Below are 12,492 nucleotides of genomic sequence, written 5' to 3' on the forward strand. Positions count from 1 at the left end.
GTGCTGTGGACTGATGAATCTCTAAAATTGAGTTATTTGGTCATAACATGGGGCGTTATACATGGAGGAAAAAGAACACAGCATTCCAAGAAAAACACCTGCTACCTACAGTAAAATATGGTGGTGGTTCCATCATGCTGTGGGGCTGTGTGGCCAGTGCAGGGACTGGGAATCTTGTCAAAGTTAAGGGACGCATGGATTCCACTCAGTATCAGCAGATTCTGGAGACCAATGTCCAGGAATCAGTGACAAAGCTGAAGCTGCGTCGGGGCTGGATCTTTCAACAAGACAACGACCCTAAACACTGCTCAAAATCCACTAAGGCATTTATGCAGAGGAACAAGTACAACGTTCTGGAATGGCCATCTCAGTCCCCAGACCTCAATATAATTGAAAATCTGTGGTGTAACTTAAAGAGAGCTGTCCATGCTCGGAAGCCATCAAACCTGAATGATCTAAAGATGTTTTGTAAAGAGGAATGGTCCAAAATACCTTCAACCAGAATTCAGACTCTCATTGGAACCTACAGGAAGCGTTTAGAGGCTGCAATATCTGCAAAAGGAGGATCTACTAAATATTGATTTCATTTCATTTTTGTGGTGCCCAAATGTATGCACCTGCCTAATTTTGTTTAAACAATTATAGCACACTTTCTGTAAATCCAATAAACTTCATTTCACTTCTCAAATATTCACTGTGTGTGCCTCCTATATTATATATTTAACTGACATTTTTATCGTAACAACCAACGGTTTATACAGGAAAATCATGACGATTAACAAGGTTGCCCAAACTTTCGCATCCCACTTTATGTACAGCGCTATGGAATGAATGTTGCTTTAATAATAAATAATAATAATAAAAAATAATAACATAGCTTTATGTGCACATTTGTGGAGGACATAATATGAATTACATCAGATGACAGTATAAAGGCTCTTAGAAGATAGTAGCTGGGTAGAGGAGTGTAATAAAACAATTCTGGGGTGTTACAATTGTGCCGCTCTGTGGTCTCCTCATGCTGCTTCCACCTCACCACTATGTCATAGGGCCACTCTGTGGACTTCTCATGCTGTTCCCTCCCTCCCCACTTCATGACTGGGCCACTATTTTGCCTTTCGGCCTGGCTGACATCATAATTTATTTGACCTCTCTTCTGATCTATCAGAATGAAGTAAAAATGAGACGCACAACGGCGTGTAGCAGCTGTAAGGCCTGTATGATCCCATCAGAATTGGCTTATGATTTGGTAGCCAAAAGCAGGAGTGGGTACAAAACACAGAAGACATGCAAATATTCTGTTCACGTGTCATCTCTGTTTTAGATCAACTCCTGCTTTTTTGGCATTAACAATGCTGATGGATTACTGACCGAGTGAAGGCGGAGGCTCCACAGACAGAGTCCATTTTTTGTGGATTTTTGTTCTAAAGGATCAGAGGAAGGGCAAAATAATCAGTGACATAAACACAAACTTACTGCTGACACCCTCTCCACTCTGTCGGGGCTCTACTTGTATAAGCGTTTAATAGAACAGGTTCTGTAGACATCTATGTGGAATCAGCTGACGACGGTGTAAAAGGAGTGCGCTTCTTCTTGGCGCTAACATGGACCTTTAAGGCTGAGTATTCCGGCCCCCTCTCGGCATGCGCTGCCATGCTGCTGCCGGAACTCCGTCCTGCCCCTATTATAGTCGATGGGGATGGAGAGTACCTCCTGCCGCACGCCTGCTCTAGCGGCAGCACGGAACCAGCAGGCTGTTCACCCGCCGGTACAGCCTGCCAGAGTCCCCTGCCGCTAGTGTGAAAGTTCCCTTAATTCTTAAGTTATTTGGTCAGTTTTGGCCCCATGACTGCCAAAATAAGTGAAGTGTGCAGTAATTCTAAGAGCGGCCCCTGTCATCTGCATGTCATACTGAATCACAGTATTATTTCACTACCACAGCAGACTCCCTATGTGTGTTACTGCAAGGCAAAGTGTTCTACACCCCTATAAAGGCTCTCTGTAGCCCGGAAATAGCCGTTTTTTATAGCGATTTGCCGCGAATATATTCGGATCGAAGCGTATTTTTTCATAAAATTCTGTGAACCAGCTGAATCGAATTTTGGAAAAATTCGCTCATCTCTAATCCCTGCCGATCAGATACTGGTTATACAAAGGATAGGTCATCAGTATAGAAAATTCGGAAAACCAATTTAAGATGCACCTGGTGTAAGTAACAACTGAAAACCACTGCAGCTCTGAACTGATGTAGATTTTATTCTGGGACACGGAGAGCCTGAGAATTACATATCTTCAAGAGCGCAGTCCCTATCAAAGCCAGTGTCTCTTTCACACTTGCGTTCTTTTCTTCCGGCATAGAGTTCCGTCGTCGGGGCTCTATGCCGGAAGAATCCTGATCAGTTTTATCCTAATGCATTCTGAATGGAGTGAAATCCGTTCAGGATGCATCAGGATTTCTTCAGTTCCGGACCGGAACGTTTTTTGGCCGGAGAAAATACCGCAATCCTGAAGACTTGCCGCAAGGCCGGATCCGGAATTAATGCCCATTGAAAGGCATTGATCCGGATCCGGCCTTAAGCTAAACGTCGTTTCGGCGCATCCCATGATCTTCTCTTAGCCTTGAAAGCAGCTGCCTGGCATTGATTGCTAAATCTCACTCACTGTGCAAAACGTGCAGCCTGTACTCCTGTTCGATTGCTTTGATTGTTAAAGAATTTACAGGAAATAATCCTCCATTTAATAAAAAATCATAGCCCTGTCTGTTATCACATCTCATTGTCATTGTGCCCACATCCTTGCATCATTCTTTTAAAACCACTCAACAGGAAGAACACTTTATATAACATGGTCTTTCTAAGTAGGTCATTTACTGAAAATGAGATTCTTATACTTCTGGAACATATTACTAAAAGTCCTCAGCCTTGTAAACCGTAAGTTTACTTAACAAACTTCTACATCTTCTTCTATACAGTGATATGGAGCATGCTGGTATAACCTGAGCATCTCCTGTATATAATTATATATGTACAGCTGGTATAAGTTATACATCCTGTTGTATATAGTGATATGGACCATGCTGGTATAACCTGGGCATCTCCTGTATATAATTATATATGTACAGCTGGTATAAGTTATACATCTTCTTGTATACAGTGATATGGACCATGCTGGTATAACCTGGGCATCTCCTGTATATAATTATATATGTACAGCTGGTATAAGTTATACATCCTGTTGTATATTGTGATATGGAGCATGCTGGTATAACCTGGGCATCTCCTGTATATAATTATATATGTACAGCTGGTATAAGTTATACATCTTCTTGTATATAGTGATATGGAGCATGCTGGTATAACCTGGGTATCTCCTGTATATAATTATATATGTACAGCTGGTATAACCTGGGTATCTCCTGTATATAATTATATATGTACAGCTGGTATACGTTATACATCTTCTTGTATATAGTGATATGGACCATGCTGGTATAACCTGGGCATCTCCTGTATATAATTATATATGTACAGCTGGTATAAGTTATACATCTTCTTGTATATAGTGATATGGAGCATGCTGGTATAACCTGGGCATCTCCTGTATATAATTATATATGTACAGCTGGTATAAGTTATACATCTTCTTGTATATAGTGATATGGAGCATGCTGTTATAACCTGGGCATCTCCTGTATATAATTATATATGTACAGCTGGTATAAGTTACACATCTTGTATATAGTGATATGGACCATGCTGGTATAACCTGGGCATCTCCTGTATATAATTATATATGTACAGCTGGTATAAGTTATACATCTTCTTGTATATAGTGATATGGACCATGCTGGTATAACCTGGGCCTCTCCTGTATATAATTATATATGTACAGCTGGTATAAGTTATACATCTCCCTGTATATAGTGATATGGAGCATGCTGGTATAACCTGGGCATCTCCTGTATATAATTATATATGTACAGCTGGTATAAGTTATACATCTTCCTGTATATAGTGATATGGAGCATGCCGGTATAACCTGGGTATCTCCTGTATATAACTATATATGTACAGCTGGTATAAGTTATACATCTTCTTGTATACAGTGATATGGAGCATGCTGGTATAACCTGGGTATATCCTGTATATAATTATATATGTACAGCTGGTATAAGTTATACATCTTCTTGTATACAGTGATATGGAGCATGCTGGTATAACCTGGGCATCTCCTGTATATAATTATATATGTTCAGCCGGTATAAGTTATACATCTTCTTGTATATAGTGATATGGACCATGCTGGTATAACCTGGGCATCTCCTGTATATAATTATATATGTACAGCCGGTATAAGTTATACATCTTCTTGTATATAGTGATATGGACCATGCTGGTATAACCTGGGCATCTCCTGTATATAATTATATATGTACAGCTGGTATAAGTTATACATCTTCTTGTATATAGTGATATGGACCATGCTGGTATAACCTGGGTATCTCCTGTATATAATTATATATGTACAGCTGGTATAAGTTATACATCTTCTTGTATATAGTGATATGGACCATGCTGGTATAACCTGGGCATCTCCTGTATATAATGATATATGTACAGCTGGTATAAGTTATACATCTTCCTGTATATAGTGATATGGACCATGCTGGTATAACCTGGGCATCTCCTGTATATAATTATATATGTACAGCTGGTATAAGTTATACATCTTCTTGTATATAGTGATATGGAGCATGCTGGTATAACCTGGGTATCTCCTGTATATAATTATATATGTACAGCTGGTATAAGTTATACATCTTCTATTATATAGTGATATAGACCATGCTGGTATAACCTGGGTATCTCCTGTATATAATTATATATGTACAGCTGGTATAAGTTATACATCTTGTATTATATAGTGATATAGACCATGCCGGTATAACCTGGGCATCTTCTGCAATTTAAGTGTGCTTTTAAAAGTGGTGTTTTTGCTGTATGTAAGGGCCTAGCTTTGACTATGCGTTAGCTTTTTCTTCTGCCAGACATGTCTGATAGCAGCTTCCTCTCCCTCCACATTCAGAACACATGAATTTACTATGTAGAAGGAATAGCTAGCGGCTGAACTAGCACAAGTTTATAGCATGCTTATGAGTTCTTCCAGCACAGAGACAATTACTACCAGTGTTATCGGCTTTTGGCCGACATAATTTGAGTTAATGAATTGCAATTGACCAAAATGAATATCGATTGTTTGCGCTCACAGAAATGTAGTAGTTATTGGATTAAACTGGATCCAAAGTTTTTTTTTCTGGGGCTTAAAGGGTTTCTCCGGAAATTAAGAAAATGAAATACTTAAATATTACTTTATTACAAATATATTCCCAAATACCTTTCATTAGTTATAATGGCTCATTTTGTCCAGGGGAGCAACCCGTCCTGATCACACATGAGGACAAGTTACTTCACAGCACTGAGGTAAAGAGCTGCCTCATCCTCCTCTCTGCTCTGCTTGTCAGGGTACTTCATGTCTTCTCATGAACTCCATTCCTTAAGAGATTCATCTTATCAGCTGTATTCAGGATAAGAATCCCTGACAAGTAGGAGAGGAGGATAAGGATGAGGCAGCCCTTTACCTCAATGTTGTGAAGTAACTTTTCCTGCTATGTGATTAGCACAGGTTTTGTGTGTACTAATAGGACAGCGGCCATTTTATTTCTCCTGATGATTGCTCCCCAGAGAAAACGAGCCATTATAACTAATGAAAGGTATTTGGGAATATATTTATAATAAAGTAATATATTCATATTTAAATTTTTTAATTCCCGGAGAACCCTTCTAAATCCTGATGTGCTATCCTCATGATTATTTTAGATGTCATGTCTGATACACCCTGTGTGGTAAGAAGTCTGTCTTCGGTAGAGGGAGAAGAGGTCCTCCTTAAGGTGGATCTGGCTGACTTGTCGGAGGTGTCCTGGGTGACTCGTCCTGGTAACTATCACATTGCCAGAACTTACATTGGTGGGAAGATTTATATACGAGGCAATAACTATAAAGGAAGGCTTTCTGGCGAGAGTGATGGCTCTTTAAGGATCAGCAACTTATCAAGAGATGACCAAGGGCTCTACAGAGCAAACCAAAGGGGGCCAGAAAGTCTTCAGTGCTTGGAGTATTATCTCCAGGTCTACAGTAAGTGACAGCTATATAATGATATATTACACTCACTTATTCCAAAGCCTTAGTAAAATACCAGTATCACATATGATAGGCTTAGATACAGTAAATTGTAAAACAATAACACACATCATAAACTTAGGTACATCAACTTGTCATACAGTATCACACGATAGGCATATATATGGCAGTTTATCAGACAGTATCACGTGTGAGAAGTTTAGATACAGCATTGGACTGGCCCACCAAAGGATATTCTAGTAGGTCCATTCTCTGATACCATAGTGGCCCTTAAAGGTCTAGGAGAGAAAAAACATTGTGCCACTAGAGACTACTTCTTTGAAAGTCTATTAAACTTTTTGATGATATGGAGGTTGGGCCCAGAGAATAAGTTCCTCTGGTGTACCCAAGGGACCCCAATCCGACCCATGATAGACAGACTTGGCATACAGTATCACGTATGCTAAGCTTAGATACACTAGCCCAACTGACATTGTCGAACATGATAGGATTAGATAAAGCAGCTCAGTAGTTAGTCATAGACATGATAGGATTAGATAAAGCAGCTCAGTAGTCATAGACATGATAGGCTTAGATACACTGACTTGCCTTTTGCTGTAGACTTGTAGAACATGTATGGTATAAATTATTACACTGACACACGGTCATTTGGCTAATGCAGCAATAATTCCAGGGGATTCTGTAGCCATGTTCTCTCACCTTGTTAATCTTGAATATATATTTCACACAGAGCAGGTCTCAGAGGACGATTTGCAGATCTTTTACTCAGTGTCCAGGCGCGAGGTCTGTAGTGTGAATATAACCTGCGCTGTACAAAGATCAGATCTGACGGTTACCTGGATCAGCTCTGAAGGTGACATCATTGTAAATGGCAATGTCATTTCTATACATGACCCCAGTAGAAATGCCATCTACACCTGTACAGCAGGGAACCCCAGCAACAACCGCTCCATATCTGTCAACCCCTGGAGTCAGTGTGACAAAGGTAAAATCTATAGCTTTGTTTATTTATAATATTTAAGGATAGGCCATCAGTATCAAGTCAGTGGTGATCAACTCTCAGAACCCCACTGGTTAGAAGGATTGAATGGAAAAAACTGCAATACCCTGCACCAGCACCACTAAGTAGACAACATGTAGGTCGACAGACTGATGTAAACAATGAACAGGCTGCAACCCTCACAAGCAACCCTTCCTTCAAGCAACTAATCATCACAGTTCTGAGAGTCACTGGACTTATATTGATGGACAACCCTCAGGATAAGTCGTCCCCCCAAAAAATCTTTCTAATGTTTCTGTAGCTTAGGATTTTCTTAAAGGGGTTCTCTAGTAGGAAAAAAGAAGCATTGCTCACCTCACCTATCTCCCTCTGCTGCTGTTTCCACACTTACGGAATAGCTGCTGGTCTTCACTTCCTGGACTTAGCGTGACACATAGAAAGTGGTAGAGGATGTTTACTGGGTAGGGCACTGCATTAGCCAGTGATTGGCTGTGCGGGCATCTCCTGCCATTTCCTGTGTGTCGAGCAGAAACCAAGAGGGACCCAGTTAGAATGGTAGTAGCAGAGGAGAGCAAAGAAGAGGTCTTGGAAGGATGGGAGATTATGTGTGGGGAGGTTTTAGGAGATTATTTTAGGGATGTATGAGGGGGGACAGGTTGTAGATTTGAGATTACAAGCTAGGATGTTTTGGGAGATTAGGTTAGAGATATATGGTGGGGACCAGGGGCGTTGCTAGGTCAAAACATTCGGGGCCTGGGCCCCTGATGTTTTGTTCCAGGCCCGAATGTACTGCCTGCCTGTTAGATATAACTGTATTGCCATCCTCAGGACGGCAAATCAATTGAATCTAATGCACTGCAAGAGCTGAGGGACCTGTGATGACAGATCAGTTCTAAATGCAGTAGCCAAAATGGACCTGGGATGATGTCACCATCATGCGACCAGTGCAGGAGAGGATGGCTCAGCAGTGAAGAGAAGCCCTGGGAAGAGGCTGAGGTGAGGTCTGTACATGAGGAGAGGTAAGTGAAGATTTCTCAGTATGAGAGGCAGAGCAATGTTGGGAGTTGTAGTTATTTAACTGGGACTGTATGTTAGGACTGAAGGGAGGTAAGTAATTTACATGGGACAGTGAGGTGGAGTGATGTTAGTAACATGGGACTGTATGTTGAGGGGTGATGTTATTTATATGGGACTGCATGTTGAAGGCAGCTCTGGGAGGGAGTGATATTATTTATATGGGATTGAATGTTAAGGGGTAATGTTATTTACATGGGACTGCATGCTGGAGGTGGCTGGGGAGGGGGTGATTTATTTACATGGGACTGTATGTTGAAGGTGCCTGGGGGAGGGAGTGATGTTATTTATATGGGACTGAATATTGAAGAGGTGATATTATTTACATGGGACTGTATATTGGAAGGGGCAGGAGAGATGGTGTGATGTTATTTACATGGGACTGTATATTGGAGAGGGCTGGAGACATGGTGTGATGGTATTTTTAAGGGACTCTATGGCGGAGGGAGGGAAATCGTGTTATTTACATGGGACTGTATGGAGGAGGTGCTGAGGAATTATAATTTCTGAGGACATTAAACGGAGGAATATAACTACACTTCAGGGGGCATTATAAATACTTGGGGAGCTTCAGGGAGAGCATTATAACAGTAGGGGGCAATATAAATACTGGGGGCACTGTGGGGGCATTTTAAATCCAGGGCACATTAGGCGTTCTTATTACTACTGGGGGCTCTATAGGAGGGATCTGCATTATTTCTACTAAGAGCACTATGGGGGTCCTTATTACTACCGAAGGTCTGTAGAGCGCTTTATTACCACTGGGGGAATAATAGGGGGCCATATATCTAATGGGGGCTCTGTAAGGGCATTATTAATACTGAAGGGCCCTTCTACTAATGGAGGCAGTCTTGGGGAGCATTATCACTGTTGGGGGCAGTATTACTAATGAGAGCATTCTTGTGGAGCGCTATCACTGTTGGGGCACTGTAGAGGGCAGTATTACTAATGAGAGCATTTTAGAAGGAAATTACTATTGGTGGCACTATGAGCAGTGCTGTTACTATGGGGGGCACTCATTTTTCTTCAGGATAGTATTTGGGGGTACAGAAAAGTAAGGAAGCTAAGATGTCTGTGCGTCACACTCTGCAGAGACGAGTTGCGGCTGAGAGAAGTGTCCGGACCGAATGGAGAAGATGATGACAGAGAAGATCTACATCAGAGGAGACGTCACCTGGGAGGCACTAGATGTGAGAGGTATGTGCTGCTGTATAGCGAGTACAGTAAAATGTCTTCAGTGCTAGTGTTTGCGGGGAGGGAGGGGGGGTGCAGTTGTTCAACTTACAGAATTGGGCCATATGCATTGGTGCTTGGGCCCCGGATCTTTTGAGACCCTAGCAACGCCCCTGGTGGGGATTACATGTGTAGGAGTGTTGGGAGATTTGGTCTGAAAATTATGGAGGACACAGGTTGTAGACTGGAGATTCAATGTGGGGAGATATCAGAAAATGTGGTAAGATGTAAGGAGGGGCAGGTTGTGAACTGTAGATTACATATGGGGAGGTATCAAGAGATTAGGTCAGAGATGTATGGAGAGGAATAGTTTGTCATTAATATTTTGAACTGAATTTGCTGACAATGGAGAGCCAGTGAAGGGAGAAACAAGATGAGAGGTTGATTAATCAGGCAGGAGGATGGATTGGAGGGGCAGGAGAAAGGCAGGAGGCCACAGAGGAGGATGCCGCACATTAGACAGTTGACCAGTCTTGCTGAAATTGGTTGTTTCAGTGGATGTTGATGTAATGTGTGTGGGCACCTTTATTGCTTGGCTTGAAACTAGTAGTTTATTCATTACCGTATTTTTCGCCCCATAAGACACACTCCCCCCCCCCAAAAAAAAAATGGAGGGAAAATGCCCCTGCGTCTTATGGGGCGAATGCTGACAGTTTAACATCGCTGGCTGCGATGTATGCGAGAGCGGGGAGGGACTGGGAGGAGGAGCTGGGGGCCGGCAATTGCGGCGGGTCGGTGCAGTCACTGTACTATAGCCCCGCCCCGCCGCTCCAGTGCTGCACAAATATAAAATGTCATATTCAATTAAAAGTGATTACACATGCCCCCTCACTCCTATTAGTACCGTACATCCTAACAGCTTTAGTAGAATGCCGGCAGGCAGGCCGGATGGCCGGCGCGTCACTCACTGACGTCACTTGCCTGCGCCGCCTGCTTCATTCATAAAGTAGGCGGCGCAGGCACATGACATCAGGGAGTTACGCTGCCGCCCGCCCGGCCTGCCTGCCGGCATTCTACTGAAGCTGTTAGGATGTACGGTACTAATGTGAGTGAGGGGGCATGTGTAATCACTTTTAATTGAATAAGACATTTTACATTTGTGCAGCACTGGAGCGGCGGGGGGATCTGTGGATGACATCCGTGGATGGCACAGTTAAGGGGTGGGGGTCTGTGGATGGCACTGTTATGGGCTGGGGGGGGTCTGTGGATGGCACTGTTATGGGGTGGGGGGTCTGTGGATGGCACATACATAACAGTGCCAGCCACAGATCCCACCTATAACAGTGCCAGCCACAGATCCCCCCTGTAACAGTGTCCGTCATCCACAGATCCCCCCATAACAGTGTCCGTCATCCACAAATCCCCCTGTAACAGTGTCCGTCATCCACAGATCCCCCTGTAACAGTGTCCGTCATCCACAGATCCTCCTGTAACAGTGTCCGTCATCCACAGATCCCCCCGTAACATTGTCCGTCATCCACAGATCCCCCCATAACAGTGTCCGTCATCCACAGATCCCCCATAACAGTGTCCGTCATCCACAGATCCCCCTGTAACAGTGTCCGTCATCCACAGATCCCCCCCGTAACAGTGTCCGTCATCCACAGATCCCCTCATAACAGTGTCCGTCATCCACAGATCCCCCCGTAACATTGTCCGTCATCCACAGATCCCCCCCGTAACATTGTCCGTCATCCACAGATCCCCCCATAACAGTGTCCGTCATCCACAGATCCCCCAATAACAGTGTCCGTCATCCACAGATCCCCCCATAACATTTGGGCGAAAAATACGGTAAATTATAATCTCTCTAGTAACTGATATTTTTTTGCAGGGAGAAGACACACAAGAAATCGGGCGGATTACACCTGGAACAATATCGGACGTCTTATACTATCTGGGTGTATACTGGTCCTCACTTGCTGTTTTTTTACATGTCACTTGAAGACAGAAAGGAATATATAACTGTAAATATGTGGATGATTCGTGGTGAACTTTATAACTAAGAGCAGACAACATCATTGGTCCTGGCCACCCCTAATAAATACCTTCTTCTGTAGTGGAGCAGCCTGGCATTAATGTTGCCAAGCAGTGCCAATACCAATCGGAAGGTGAGCTTTTTGTTCTCCATCTCAAGAAATGTATGAAGATCCCTTTTGTGTATAATAAAATGCACCGAATTGATTTTATTTTACATAAATTTACTCTTTTATATTGCTTTTAGCTTTAAAGGTACTTTATACTGCAGTATGCCTTTTTTGCATATTTAGCTTCACTTTACTTTTCTACATAATAAACTTGCTTGTACTGTTATTGTTCTTGCTTAATTTTTTTATACCATATCTAATGCTGTTTGTTTTTTTAGGTCCATAGAGAATGGCAGTTTTTACCCCTTATTGGCCCAATTGAAATGCCCTGAATTTATGAAAAGTGTGTGTGGGGGGAGGGAAAGGTCTAAGGAGTCATAAGAGGTGCCAGAGTGTCCCTAGCATGGTAGAACAAGTTAGGTGAAGCAGAAGGAGTAGTTAGTTTGGTAGTAGAGGTAAATGGCATTGGCCACATTTCCAGTGTCACTAGATTGTCTGGCATGGGGAGGGTGAGCCCTTGTTCATTCGGGCAAAGTGGAGATGTAGGGGAGGGAGTGGCCTTTGACAAAGACCCACCCAACCCTCCTGCTTTTCGTGTGTGAATAGTTAGAACTTGTAGTATGAAAGGTTGGATCGGGGCACTCCTGGTGGCAGTAGTTCAGTGGTGGACCACAACAAGTTTATCATCTCACGGCAGGGGGAACTTGTACTTTGGGAAACACACGTTACGAGTTGAGCACCCATGAGGATATTTTAGGCTTGTGGAGTCATGAAGGACGAACTGTGGTGCCTTGTTTGATGGACACAGCTTTCCTGGTTCAAGGTTGCTTACTAGATGGGAGGACAGAAACTGTGCCAAAAAGTCTAGCCCTCCTTCACCACCATTTTTCACATTTCCTAC

At 42.8% G+C, this 12,492-nt stretch overlaps 1 protein-coding gene across 5 annotated transcripts in view; it reads left to right on the forward strand.

The window, feature by feature from the left end:
* The window catches only part of LOC122922219 (SLAM family member 9-like), a 60,202-nt gene extending 48,087 nt beyond the window's left edge, over positions 1-12,115 (forward strand). For 2 of the 5 annotated variants that reach the window (XM_044272752.1, XM_044272753.1), the window contains exons 2-4: positions 5,877-6,191; positions 6,928-7,182; positions 11,339-12,115. In XM_044272752.1, coding sequence (XP_044128687.1) covers positions 5,882-6,191; positions 6,928-7,182; positions 11,339-11,469 — 696 coding nt within the window. In that variant the 5' untranslated portion in view covers positions 5,877-5,881 and the 3' untranslated portion in view covers positions 11,470-12,115. Of the gene's footprint in view, positions 1-2,615; positions 2,931-5,876; positions 6,192-6,927; positions 7,183-11,338 lie in introns of those variants that run through there. The other 3 variants (XM_044272749.1, XM_044272750.1, XM_044272751.1) reach the window with 2 other exon arrangements.
* Positions 12,116-12,492: the final 377 nt, after the last annotated feature.

This window comes from Bufo gargarizans, chromosome 11 (genome assembly GCF_014858855.1).
Source record: "Bufo gargarizans isolate SCDJY-AF-19 chromosome 11, ASM1485885v1, whole genome shotgun sequence".
NCBI lineage: Eukaryota > Metazoa > Chordata > Amphibia > Anura > Bufonidae > Bufo > Bufo gargarizans.